Below are 14,034 nucleotides of genomic sequence, written 5' to 3' on the forward strand. Positions count from 1 at the left end.
AGGACCCTGGCGCACACCAGTGACACGTTTGTTACCCAAATTCATCTTTCCACATCTCTTCAAGGTTGTTTCTAACACTGTCACACTCCCAGTACATGGCACTTTCCCAACACAATATGCGATGGGACCTGACTCACCTGACTCACCTGCACGTCTCTTACACAGAAACGTACATAAAAGAAAGGACCGCACCGTCACTCCCCAACGTACGCGGTGTCAGCGAACATATATGTCTTTCTTGCTATGCTCAAATATAACCCAGGACAATGGTTACATTTGTTGCATCCCACGTAAGTATACTTTGTGCGTTTGTGCTCAGCCTCATACGACAGTTTGTGACTTCATGGACAGTAGCCCATCAGGCTCCTCTGTCCACCGGATTTTTTCCAGGCAAGAATACTGGAGCTGGTTGCTAGTTCCTCCTCCAGGGGATCTTCCTGACCCAGGGATCGAACCCGTGTCTCCTGTGACTCCTACCTTGGCAGGTGGAGTCTTTACCACTGAGTCACCTGGGCTTCCCTCCATATAACTTGCTCACCCAGAAATATACCTCAGAGACATACAAACACAGCCCCTCAGACAGCAAAGTGTGCCCCCTTCTACAGATGAGGAAAACCGTTGGAAGCAGAGCAGTCATCTGTGTGTGGTTGGCAAGGCCGGCACACACATACTTGGGAATCAGCAGCTCGGGGGCTGCCTCTGATAGCTCCTGCAGGGCTGACGGGAGGAGGCCAGGCGGCTGGAGAGTATGGTCTTCCCCCTCCAGCACTGCCACCCTGATGCCCATATGAGGTGCCCGCTGTTTCTGTTAGCACTCCTCTCTGCAAAGCCACATCCTGCGTCACTTCACTTTCACCCTCTCTGGGGTTCTGGCAGCCCATTTTCCAGCCTCAGCCAGCCACATATAGCCAGTGCTGGGAGCTGTGACACGTGGGCAAGCCTGCCGTTTGGAACCAGTAGTCACCATCCAGAAGCTCAGAACCTTCTCCTGGCTTCCATCAAGTTTCCTCCTGGCCTGGACCAGGCATGGGGTACCACCCCCTGGAGTGCTCCCACCAGCAGCAGGTGCCACAGCGGCAGTGAAATCCCCCAGGGGGCTGGACGTGGTCCTCCTCGGGTGCCTGAGACCCTTTGGGAGAGTTTCCCAATGGCTCTGACCAAGCTCTGAGTGGGGAGATCAGAGGCAGCTGAAGACCCTGCTGATTCTGTGCAAGACACCCACTGCCACATTCCTGTGGGGGCTTCTCTTCCTAGATCCCATGGCTGTTAGCTCCCTTGACCCCGCCTTCTGCAAGCTCAGCCCCCTGCCACACCGCCCCCCAGCAATTCAAACCTCAGAGCCCCTCTTACACTGCCAAGAAGCCCTCTGTCCTTTTCTGAGCCTCTGCAGAGCCACCGGACACAGGGAGAGAGGTAACCCCACTTCTGCCGACTCTCCCACCCCAGATAAAAGACTCGTGGACGGATTGAGGGCCAAAGGTCCCTGTGCCCATTCTCGGGCCACCCAAGTACCTACTGAGACTGGGGGACCTCAGCTGGGATCTGTGGGACGTCCCAGGAGCGGTAGCGCCACATCTGTCTCAGAGCCCCGGGCCGCTCCCCTTCTTCTGTCGCCAGAAGCTCCGCGGGACCCAGAGCTGCAGCCTCATCGCAGCCGCCCCCAGTACTGTGGCCGGCCCCCTGTGCGCTCATCCTGCCCGGCGACTCTCTTCCTCTTTCGGCACTTCCTGACCCGGGGGCCCTGCGAGAGGCCGGCCGGCTGCCCCGGAGAGGACCACAGGCCTCGCAGACGCCTTCCGCTGGCCAGGGCAGGAGGCTGGCTGGCAAGAAGGGCTTGCCAGCCCGAGAGGGCGAGAGGCAGGTGAGGACAAGCCCAGCCCAGCAGCCGGGAGACAATACCAAGTCAGAGGCTGCCAGGCAGCTGGCAGGCCTGCCCGGGCTGGGATCTGAACCTCGGCCCCCGTCTGGCCTCCCTCTCCGCCTAACAGCTCTGATCTTCACCTCTTGGTCCTGCCGAGGCTGCCCACTTCCTCGCCACCACTGGGTGCCCTGTGCCCAGCCTGAATGCAGCTCTGTCTCCACTCAGCCCTGTGAGCACCACACGGCCTAACACAGGGTCAGGCACACAGAATGTGGCGGAGTGGAAAGCACTGGAACTAGAAGGTGTGGTCCTACGTCCTGTTTCTGCCCCTTGCCAGCTGCGTACCCTGGTCCGAGAGGTCTCTCTCTCCAAGGTCACCTGAAATCCTTTTAGGAATAAGGTAGGGAATAGACTAGGGAACACGCGTGTCAGGGAGCTTTTTTGAGCCTCGATTTTCTCATCTGTAACGTGGAAGGGGGCACTAGTAATAACTAAGCTCGTGGAGTTTTTTGTTGCTGTCGCTTCGTCGGTAAGTAGCGCCCGACTCTTTGCGACCCCATAGGCTGTAGCTCCTCAGGCTCCTCTGTTTGTGGGATTTCCCTAGGCAAGAATACCGGGTGGGTTGCCATTTCCTTCTGCAGGGGATCTTCCTGACCCAGGGATTGAACCTGCATCTCTTAGTTTTAGGAGGATTAAATAAGAGGCAAAAGGGTTTATAAATTAATGCATTCAATAAACAGTTACTGAGTGTCTTCTGTGCATCAGGCTCTACATCAGACTAGACAGCAGTGTGCAAGGAACCAGTGCTCTAACCTCATGGTGCTTAAATTCTATTCTAAACAAATCACATATGAAAGAATGTCAGGTGATGAGATGAGATGAGCTACAGAGAAAAATGAAGCCAAGGTGAAGGGGGAAGAGGAGGATAATGGAGATGCTATTTAGGGAGGAGGACTGAGGAAGGCCTCCCTGAAGAGGTAACGGTCAAGAACAGATTCAAATGAACTGAGAGAGCAAATGGTGTGACTGCCTGGGAGAACAGCAGTCCAGGTGGAAGGAGCAGTCAGAGCAAAGGCCCTTTGAGCAGGAATGTACTGGATGTGCCTAAAGAATAGCAAAATGGCCACAGTGGGTGGGCTTTGAGGCCATTTCTGAGAATTTGCTGGCTAAATAGTAAGGCATGCACTTACTCTTTATTCTTAGGGTTGGTTCAGTGATGAAAATCATACCTTCCTCAAGCACTCTTTTAATCATGTTGCTCTATAATTAGTTCTTTAGCTCTTTTTGTGTCTGTTACCCCCAGAAAGGCTGTAAATTTCTCGAGGACAGAAACAGTGTCAGTTCAGTTCAGTTCAATAAATATCGACACTACAGAAGCTGCAGACACAGGAATGAATGTACATGGTGCCCTTCCAGCCCTTAGAAACCTCATCTGGGGACCTCCTTGGTGGTCCGGTGGCTAAGATTCCGTGCTCCTGATGCAGGGGGCCAGGGTTTGATCCCTGGTCAGGGAACTGGATCTCACATGTCAGAACTAAAATTCCGCGTGCTGCAACGAAGACCCGACACAGCCAAATACATAAGTAAACAAATATTAATTAAAAAAAAAAAAGAAACCTCCGTCTGGTGCTGTAATCACCTTTGCAGCCCTCATGACTGGAACATAATACTTCTCATTAACTATTCGTTTCATAAATCATGCTATGTCATGAATGAGTAATACTTGGTAATAATAATAATGATAAATAGCTAATATTTCTTGGACATTACTGTGCCCCAAACCTTTGAATTCCTGCGACAACCTTATGACATAGATCTTGTTATTTACCCCCTTTGACTGATGGGGAGCCTGAGGCACAGAGCAGCTAAGCTCATTTGTCCAAGGGGACCCAGCCTGTGAGTGGTAGAAATAAGACTTCCACCCCCCGAGAGTCAGTGCACGTGAATAAGACATCCTCTTGTCTCTCTGGGGTTGGGGACAGAGCCAGGTAATGCCGCTGAGGCTTGGCACTCCCTTTCCCAGGGCTTCCACCTCCAGCCCATCATCCTGCCTCGATCAAGGCAAGTCCTGTGTGCTGTAAAGCCCCGACAGAGACTCTGCTAGCCAGGCCAAGGCCTGTACTAGAAGGAAGCTGTTGCAAGGCCTTGTCTTCCCCTACCCCCACCCCACCCCCCAGGGATTCTGGAAGTAGCTTGAACAGTTAAACAGAGGAAATGGGGCTGGGCTTGTTTTCAGCGAGGCTTCTGGCAGCCCTGGAGCAGCAGAGATCCGGAAACGTGACTCCTGGAGGGGGAAGCCAGGCAGGCTGGGGGCTCTGAGAGGCAGAGCAGCCTGGCCGTGGACCACGGCCCCCTTGGGCTTGTACTCACTGAAGCTGTCGGTGTTTTGCAGGTGGGGTGGGGAGGACGAGGCTGGAAGGGACAGGAGCACTGGGCCAGGGAGAATGCCCTTGGCAGTTCCTAGGACAAGGTGTGCCAGCATTGGGTAGCTGGGGACCCCTCAGAATCCACGCAGATACTTACAGGAAGAGAAATCTGGGTAAGAAAATTATTCTGGGCTTGGTCAAGGCCCCAGAGGATGGGGTGTTCTACTTTCCATGGCCTGGATGAGCAAGTGGGAGCTGGGGAAAAGAAATGTACCAGGGCACCAAACACTTAAGCCACCATCTGGACAGCCTCTGCTCTCAAAACCAGCCAAGCCAACCTCCTTGGCCTGACCTTCAGGGCTCCTTATGTTCTGGTTCCTTTTGTTTTGGCCTCTTGGTCCAAGTTTTCCCTGCAGAGATTTTTCTCTCAGCTCACACCATGCTGGTGCCTACCTCTCAGTAAGTACTCAATAAGCATTTCTTCCCTCTTTCTTCACACTTCCTTTAACACGCTGCCCTCACCTCGCCACTCCATTCCGCTTACGCTGCCTCCTTTGCCCCATCTGCCCGTAGAGCTTGGCCAACCCGAACCTCCATCTTGCAAAACCCCAGTCCCCAAAGCAAAAAAAAAAAACAAAAACGGGAAGGTGGAAAGAGTCAGGTCAAACCCCAGCCCTTGCTGTGCAACAGTGGGCAAATCACTTAACATCTCTGGGTTAGACCAGATGGTTTCTAAGATCTTGTCCAGCTCTGACAGTTTCATTTGAATCTCCTTCCCCTGATCTTCAGGTTTCCACTCATTCATTCATTCATATGACACATATTTTATAAAGAACTACTAAGTGAAAGGGGACGACAGAGAATGAGATGGTTGGATGGCATCACCGACGCAATGGACCTGAGTTTGAGTAAACTCTAGGAGTTGGTGATGGACAGGGAGGCCTGGCATGCTGCGATTCATGGGGTCGCAAAGAATCAGACACAACTGAGCGACTGAACTGAAGTGTTGAATGCTGCTCTAGAGTCAGTCCTCCTACCCAACTGATGTCTCTCTGACACTCCTCTTTTTTTCCCCCCAGATACTCCTCCATTATATGACTTTTTCTGCATATGAAGTCTTATCTCCTTACAGGATTCCTGACTCCAGTGTTGCTTCTGGCTCCATGCTGGATGCATAGGATGTGCTTAGTAACTTCCTATGAAGTTGAAATGAGCTGAATATAGGAGCCCAACAAGCGGAGCAGAGGGAGGGAGCTGGCTTCCTGTTTGCACGAGTGGCTGTGGTGAGACATGGGGGATTTTTGGAGCCCATGTCCCTTCCCAGCAGCTAATTCTGTGATCCAGGTACCTGGTGGAGTCCTTGGGAGCAAGCTAGAGCCCCAAAGCACCCACTGAGCCACAGAGGAGACAGATGTACCTGAGCTGGGCTGCAGGTGCTGCTGGCTAGACACAGATGGAATTTTGATTAGGCTCCTTCTGGGTAGCCTCATTAAAGTCATGTGTGGGAGGAAATCTGGAGGAGGGCCTGGGGGTCCTTTCCCACTGGGGCAAGAGAGCTGTGAATATAGCACGGGTAGCTCCAGACTCACGGGTGGTCCCTCAAACCGTGATCCCTCTTGGAAACTGTGCTTCAGCACCTCCCAGGTCCCCAGGCTGGGGGAGGGGGGTGCAGGGAAAGAGGAGAGGAGCCTAGGTGTCTGTGCCCTTGCTTGGGGTTAGCTGGATCTGCCCTCAGGAGCTTCCTGCTGCTTCCAGCTTGGATGGTAGCACCAGACCTCCCAGGGCAAGATAAGCAGGCCCTTCAAGCCTCTCATCCCCATCTGTTGGATCACAAGCTCTGATTGCAGAACCACCTTCCAGACCCCCACCCCTCTGCTATTATCCCTCCCAGGGATCTGTGCCCTTAGTACAGAGCCAGGAGGAAAGCTCCCTAAGGATGAACGTCCAGGCCTTGGGAGCCTGACAAAGGGCTTTGGAGTGAAACTGACCTGAGTCTGGATGCTGGCTCTCCCAGTTACTGACTGGGGGATCTTAGCACATTGCTTAACGACTCTGAGGCTCAGTTTCTCATCTGTAAATGCTGCCCAGCGGTTCTTGGATTCTCCCTCACTCTATGAATCCTGATTAGCCTTCCTTCCCCAAACATCCATAGGCCAAGAACCCTGGTTAAGCACAGAGGGGCCCAGCAGAAAACAAATCTGTTCCCGATGTCTTCTTTACCCACTTTGTGCATCCTCGAAGGCACGTTTCCTCCCTGGCCTGTGCTAACCTTTCTTTGAGACCTGGATCCTTGAGGGCTTCTCTCAATGCTCTGATCTGCAGTGGCACCGGTGGAAGTGAAAATGAGACTCCAGCCCAGGATTCCTGATGCCTTTTCAGCAGCACAGCAGAGAAGAACCTGTTCCGATGCCTCTGCTGGAACTGGTCTTCCCAGCTCCCCTCCAGAAAGGCCGCTGGTGAGAAAGGTGGGGGACGTGGGATGCTGAGGGGGCCTGTCTCAAGCACCCTGGGCCAAAATAGGGTCTGATAAGGCCCACTTTCTGGAATCCCAATCCCAACACAGCTGCCTTCGCGATAAGCCTGGCCCCACCTCTGGGCACAGCCCTCCCTGCCGGCCTTTGACTCACTAGTCAGCAAGAACCTCGGGTCCCTGAGGGGAGGAAGGAGTTCCGGGCTGGGCCTGGGCCCCCGCCCTTCCCAAAGGAAGGAAAATGATAGACCCCCTAGCTTCCGGCTTCCTCTGGCAGTGGGCCCCCTCCTCCAGCTCCAGCTCCTCTCTCTGCCCCCGGTTTTTGCATTTTTAATTCAGGACAGAATGTGATCTCTTGCAGCTCCTTGCTTTATCCTGTTGCTATTTAAATTACAAATCGGCCCCATCTCCCTGTCACTCTTGGGTTATTTTTAGCTTCTGGTAAATAGCAGCAGGGAGAGTCGGATCAGGTGCCCCTCCCTCTGGAGCTTTGTACCCGCAGTCCCGTGCCCACAGCAGGGGGCACCCTCCCCTGCCAGCTGGCGCCCCGGGGCTCTTCCCCCAGCCTCTCTGTAGGGGTGGAGGGGCAGGGCGAGGACTGCAGTCTGGGGACATGCGCGCATGCTCAGGCTTTGCTCTTGCACTCTGTTGCTCAGGGTATCTTTATGACCCCATGGACAATAGCCCACCAGGCTCCTCTGTCCATGAGATTCTCCAGGCAAGAATACTGGAGGGGGTTGCCATTTCCTCTTCCAGGAGATCTTCCCGACTCAGGGATCAAACCCGCATCTCTTGTGTCTCCTGCATTGGCAGGTGGATTCTTCACCACTAGTACCACCGGGGAAGCCCTCCCTTTGTTGAACTCTCACTCCCAGGTCTCACCAAGCATCCATCGCTCCAGGCCAACTTTGTCCAGGGACCTTCCTGGCCTGCCCTGCACCCCCAACCCACAAGGAGATCTAGTTAGAGAGGGTAGAAGATCTAACTTGCTTTTCACTCCTGCTAAAAGTCAGGAACTTTACATATCTTATTTCATCTTGCCAGCTGCCTTCTGGTACAGGTATTACTGTTCCCATTTTCCATAGAGGAAATGAGGTCAGAGGTGAAAGTGACTTACCCAGCTAGGAAGGAGCAGAGCTGGAATTCAAACCCAGATTTCTCTGCCCCTGAAGACTGTATGCGCGAGCATCACACTGTCTCTCTCAGGGCAAGGCATGTGCCACTTTGCTCAGTGCCCAGGTTTGTTCCCAATGCCCACCATCAGCTGTCTTTCCCAAGTGTTTGTCTCACGCCATCTGCTGGATCAGGGGTTGGCAAACTGTGGTCAGTGGACTACATCTGGCCCGCTGCCTGATTCTGCGTGGCCGTGAGCTAAGAATGGTCTTTATAATTTTAAATGGTTGGAAAAAGAAGCAAAAGAATAATATTTGTGACAGCAGAAATCATAGGAAATTTAAAGTTCAGTGCCTATAAATAAAGTTTTACTGGAATCCAGTCATGCTCATTGGTTTCCATGTTGTCTGTGGCTACGTTTGCACTGATGGCAGAGCAGAGCTACAGGACCATGTGACCTGCAAAGCTGGAACTATTTACTGCCTGGCCCTGGACTGAATCATGCTTTTGTCAAGAGAAGAATGTTATCTCATACTTGTATCTCATACAGTGTCTGGCCCAGGGTCAGCTCCGGACAGAGGTGCTGGTGCTCCTTTAAGGTCTTTCTAGGGCCACAACTGATGCTGGGAAAGACTAAAGGCAGGAGGAGAAGGGGACGACAGAGGATGAGAGGGTTGGATGGCATCACCAACTCAATGGACATGAGTTTGAGTAAACTCCCGGAGTTGGTCATGGGCAGGGAGGCCTGGCGCACTGCAGTCCATGGGGTCGCAAAGAGTCGGACACAACTGAGCGACTGAACTGGCTGACTGAGGGCTGCAACAGCACCCAGTACAGGGATGCCCCCTGCCAGCCACGCCTCCAGTGATCCAGCTCACTTTTTACCTTTTGTCTCTCTCCTCCAGCATCTGCATAGGTAAAGCCCATGGTTTCCAAACCTACTTGACTATCAAAATTACTTGGAAGAGGTTTTTCTTTTCCACCCATTTTACTATTTTAAATTCTTTTTATTTATTTTAATCTTATTTATTTACTTATTTGGCTGTGCTGGGTCTTAGTTGCAACATGTGGGATCTAGCTCCCTAGGTCGTATCTGGGCCCCCTGCATTGGCAGCACAAAGTCTTAGCCACTGGACCACCTAGTAAAGCCCCACCTGGGGAAGGTTTTTTAAAGTCAAGATGTCCAGGCCCAACCCCAGACTCCCTGTATCAGGATCTCTAGGGAGGGCTTTAGAAATGATTTTGAAAGAGATCCTCAGCTGATCTGGGGTTTGGGAACTGCTAGGCTTATCTCCAGTGGTTCAAGTTCTGCATCTTCTGACAGGTCCTTGCAGACCAAAGCCAGTGTCTCTCATACCCCCGGCTTCTCCCAGGCTGGAGGCCACCCCTCAGTGGGCCTTGAGCTCAGGCCTTGAGTGTCTGGGAGTTTTCCTCAGGCCCAGATGCAGAAACAAGGTGTCCTTGCACTTCCCTCCCCGCTAAGAGTTTCTCCTGCCAGAAACCTGCTGCCTCTCCATCCCCCTGAAGCAGCTGCCAGGGCCGCTTCCAGCCCACACCACCGGAGCTGCTGCGGGGTGGAAGGGAACCTATTTCCCAGAAACCCCCAAGTCCCTAAAAGCTCCTACTGTCCTGCCGAAACCCCCCCCCCCCCCGTCCTCTCTGACGTCAGAAGCAGCCAGGCCCGACCCCGCTTCCGCTGCCACCCCTCGCCCTCGAATTTTTTTGCCCCCGCATTTCTGTCTAAAAGCCTTTTCTCTCTGTGAATGGTTTTCAACTGCTTTTCTTAGCAACTCCTCGCAGCGGGGTGGGAGGTTTAGCGGCGAGCCAGAGCTGCATGGAGCTGCAGGCAGGCGGAGGAGGTGGAAAGGCCTACGCTGGGCCTGAGCTCTGGCCAGCCCCCAGCGGCCTGGACGACAGTCACAGGGGAGGGCTGAGTCCTCCCACTGGGGTCCTGTGGGCGGACCCGGGCTCTGTCACTTTCTCAGGCCTTCCTCCACCCTTCTTGCCCTCACGCTCTGTCCTGTCCTGGTCCTAAGACAAGACTTCTGGCCTTGCCTCCAGGTGTGAGGAGGCGCCTCACTCGATCTGTCCAGGGGTGACGACAGCTGGAATCCTCCATGGTACTTTTCTCTGCAGCCCTCACACAGGTGGCCCAGAGGTCTCCCCATCTCCTCATCCTTTCACAGCCAGAGGGGAGCCACAGCTTGGTGACCCTGCGTCCTTGGGCTGGGGAGCACCCTCCATTCAGGAGCCACCCTGGGCAAATCCCAGCCCTTGTGTCTGTCTCCGCGTGCGTACGTGTTCCTGCACGGCACCTCCTCAGCCCTTTGGTTATTCTCTGCCTCCATCTCTCTCAGCCTCTCCTCCACGCTGGCTTCCTTTTCAGCTCCAGATGCTGTTCGGCCCTGAACAACGGCTTAAGGAAAACCTTGGGTCACTCTCTTATGTCACAGGGGAAGAACTGAGGCCCAGAGAGAGAGAAAGAGTGTGTGTCTAGCTCAAGGACACGCAAGTCACTGGCAAAAGTGAGAATACAAGTCAGGCCTCCTGACTCCAGAGTAATATTTCTTCCATTCGATGCCCCATCACCCATCAGTCTCTTTGTACTCTCTTCTCTCCCAGGAGACTTTCAGGGGCCTCTCTCTCTGCAACTAGGGGAGATGACGCGCTTCTGTCAGCACGGTGTTCTAAAAGAACGCAGTACTGTAGTCCAGGGTACTTTTGATTCCTTATAGGCCTCAGACAGTGACAGTGGGGCCATGGGAACCTCACCTCTTGCCCATTTATTCTGAGCATCTCACTTCATTGTGGTGGAAAAGTCCCCTCCTCTCCTCTCTCATCTCTCCCCATCCCCCCCGCCATGGTTTCATAGCCATTAAAAATATTGGAGTCTGGGACTTCCCTGGTGGTCCAGTGGCTAAGTCTCTATGCTCCCAAAGCAAGGGGGCCTGGGTTCGATTTTTGATCAGGGAACTAGATCTCACATCCCGCAACTAAGATCCAGTGCAGCCAAATAAATAAACGTAAATATATATTTAAAAAGTTGGAGTCCTTCAAGCTCCCAGGACTGGTCAGTTTTAGGATATTCCTTCCCAGAAGCCCTGGGGAGGAGCAGGGAAGCCTCACACATCTCAAGTCCTCAGGGTTGTGAACAGATAGGAGATCCCTCTAACCATGCTGATGGCTTCAAGGACTGCAGATACCTTCATGTCCCTGCCGGACCCCCCAAAAGTCACTCTGAGCCAGGGGTTTTTGAAAGAGGCAGCAAGTCCTGGTTGAGGCTGTGATCTGGGAGAGACGGGGATGGTAAAGGCTGTCCTTGCCCTGCCTCCACCCCGCTTGGACCCCTGCCCTGTGTAACTTACCCACCCTTACTTGAGGGGCAGTCCTCCCCGCGCCCCATCCCAAATCAGAAAAGTGGTCCCTGGGGCCCGCTGCTCCAGCTGATTCCTCTGGGCACAGGTGAAGGTAGGGTGGGAGGGCAAGTTTCAGGCTGCCACCGGGATGCCAGGGAGGATCTGTGTGGGCAGAGGGGTCCACGGGGCGGGGGGGAGGGATTCCTTCCTTTTCTCTAGGCAGCAGGGTCTCAGCCATGGTGGCAAAGAGCGCCATCTCAGTCACTTCCACAGGCCAGCGCCTAGCATAGGGTCAGCCCCCGGGAAAGTTCAAGTAAGGCCTTTTGAATGAATAGAGGGGGTCCCTCTTTTCCCCAGAAGAAGGGCCGGGGGGCATCTCCTGGGTCTCCCCAGCAGACAGAGGTTTGTAAGGATCATATCTTGATTCTTTTCCCCCCTCAACACCCAGTACAGAGCCTGACAGGCAGTTGGCATTGGTAACTCCACGTTGAATGAATAGGGCTTTCACTGTCCATAAGAGGAAGGGCCACAGAAGCTCCCCGCTGGACACAGAGGACAGAGACCCCCCCGGTAGTTGATTCTGAACCCCAAGGCCTAGAGCAGTGCCAGGCAGGCGCTCAATGAATCTTGATGGAAGGCGGGGGTGGTCCCAAGCGGCGGGTTCCCCTCTGCCCGCATCCTCCTTACCTGTAAGACACCTGTTTCCGTAGGTGCATCTGGCGGAACCGCTCCTCCACCGGAGGTCCGGCGGCAGCGTCCCGGGGTGCCTCGGCCTCCTGACCTCGCCGGCAGCGCCTTCGTACCACCTCCTCCTCGGCCGCCCGGCCGCCACCAGCCCCGTCCCCGCGGGGCCCTCCGCCGCCCGGCCCCTCGGCCATCCTGCGGCCGCCCGCTTCCCGCGGCTCCGGCGGCCTTTCGGGGTTCCCTGCTTAAGTTCAGTCTCCCTTGCTTCTGAGCCCGGAGCCGCGAGGCGGGGGGTGGGGGGTGGGGAGCGCGCGGTCCCGCACGTCCCTCCCGACGTCCGGGGCTCAGACGGCGACTGGGCGCCGCGCCCGGGAAGGGCCGGCTGGGAGCCTCCGGCGCCCCTCGGGGGAGCGGTCTTGGCGGGTGTCGGGGTGCTGCGTGGTGAGCGCTGGGGGCGCCCCCCGGACGGCTGGAGCCGGATCCCGGGCGCTGAGCGCGCTCCTGCAGCCGCAGCAGCCGCTGCCGCGCACCCGGACTGTCACCTTAGAGACACCCGCCGCCCGCGGGGTGCAGGGGAGGGCGCCGCCCCGCCCCGCCAGCCCGGCTCGGGCACCGGAGGAGCGAGCCCGGCCCGGCCGCGGCGGGCACGATCCCGGCCCCGGGCGCCCGCCAAAGCCCACCCCCGGACCCCCTCCCCTGTACCCCGCCGCCCGGCAGCTGCCAATCATCGGCCCGCCCGTCACTCAGAGGCAGTGATGCACCCCTCTCGGCCCGCGCTTTCCGGCTTCGGCATTCGCCACGGCTGCGGGCAGGGGGGTAGGAGGGGGGCAATGTTGGCGGGGGCGGTGACACGAGCTGGCTTTAACCCCGTCGGTGCCATGGGACTTGAGAGACCCAATTAGATTTGAAGACGGGGCACAGGAAGGGCAACGTGAGCCAGGATGCCTTGAACTTGAGGATGGACTTGATTGCAGGTAAAGTGTTACCTCTCTAGGCCTAGCTCTCTGCTGAACCCTGCTCAGATGTTAGTGGGTGTGGGATGGAGAGCCTGCAGCTTCCTGTGGCCTGTCCCCTGAAAGCCCTGGGCCAGGTCTCCCAGAAGATTGAATCTGTCTCTGGGTTGGGAGAAGGGAGAACCCAACTCAGGAAGGAAAGACTAGAGGTCTCTTTGAGGTTCATCTTCTTCCCCATGGAAACCCCATGGTTCCTCCTTGCAGCATCTCCTCTTGTCCTTGGGGTGTTCTGCACTTGAACCTTTCATCTGACTGATGGCAGGACCCTGGGTAACTTCTCAGATCTAATGCCTCTTTATCCACTACCCTAGACTCATCTTTCTGAAGTTGACATTTTGATTTCGGGTGGCCTGCAACGGCTTGGAGCAGGGCTTGGGTTCCCAGCCAGAGATTGGGGCTGGATTGCGGCAGCGAAAGCACCAGATCATAGCCCCTAAACCAGTGATTAATGCCAAGGGCCCTCACCCAAGACAGACAGTATCGAAGCAAGCGGAGTATTTATTAAGAGGAAAAGAGTACAGGACTTGCAAATAGACACGCAGGCAGACTAGAGGAAGAGTCCCTGAGCCGTGCCCCGTGGCAGTTTGAATTACTTGTATGGGGTGTTTCTCCTGGGTTTCCTTTGGCCAGTCATTCTGGTTTGCCTGGTTCAAGTCCGAATTTGGCAGATCTCAAGATCCTTGAATGTGTGCACACGCTTCTCTAAGCCAAGGTGGATTCTACTGCAGAGGGTATTGGTAGAACATGCCTTGGCATAACTCACCCTTTGACCTCCAAGGAGCCTTTTCTGCACCTGTGCAGTCTAAGAGGTCTCCTGACTTGAGAATGAGAAATATGTGGTCTGGGCAGGGCCAAGCTGCCTCTCTTAATCGTCCTGCTGTTCTCCTCTTGGAGTTTCAGCCCACAGGGATTAATCTCCAATCGCTTTACCCTGGGGGAGTGGGGGACCCAATCTACCTCCTGCCTCGCTTTGACCACAGCATTTACTCTCTCTCTGCAGTTTTTAGTGCCCTCCCACCTTGCCTGTGCTTAGCCTGGCATTCAAGGCCTGCCTTCACCTCCCCACAGCCTATTCTCCAGTCCCATCCATTTCCTTCCGCTTATCTGTGTTCCGTATTCTGGGAATTGGCATCAGCCCTGTATAACGTCGTTCATCTGAAATCTTCTGTTG

The 14,034-nt window shown here is 54.9% G+C and overlaps 1 protein-coding gene across 3 annotated transcripts in view; it reads right to left on the reverse strand.

Moving 5' to 3' along the window:
* The window catches only part of DGKZ (diacylglycerol kinase zeta), a 44,998-nt gene extending 32,714 nt beyond the window's left edge, over positions 1-12,284 (reverse strand). The window contains exon 1 of one of the 3 annotated variants that reach the window (XM_018059162.1): positions 11,854-12,284. In XM_018059162.1, coding sequence (XP_017914651.1) covers positions 11,854-12,044 — 191 coding nt within the window. In that variant the 5' untranslated portion in view covers positions 12,045-12,284. Of the gene's footprint in view, positions 1-1,516; positions 1,719-11,853 lie in introns of those variants that run through there. The other 2 variants (XM_018059163.1, XM_018059164.1) reach the window with 2 other exon arrangements.

Source organism: Capra hircus, chromosome 15 (assembly GCF_001704415.2).
Source record: "Capra hircus breed San Clemente chromosome 15, ASM170441v1, whole genome shotgun sequence".
NCBI classification, from domain to species: domain Eukaryota; kingdom Metazoa; phylum Chordata; class Mammalia; order Artiodactyla; family Bovidae; genus Capra; species Capra hircus.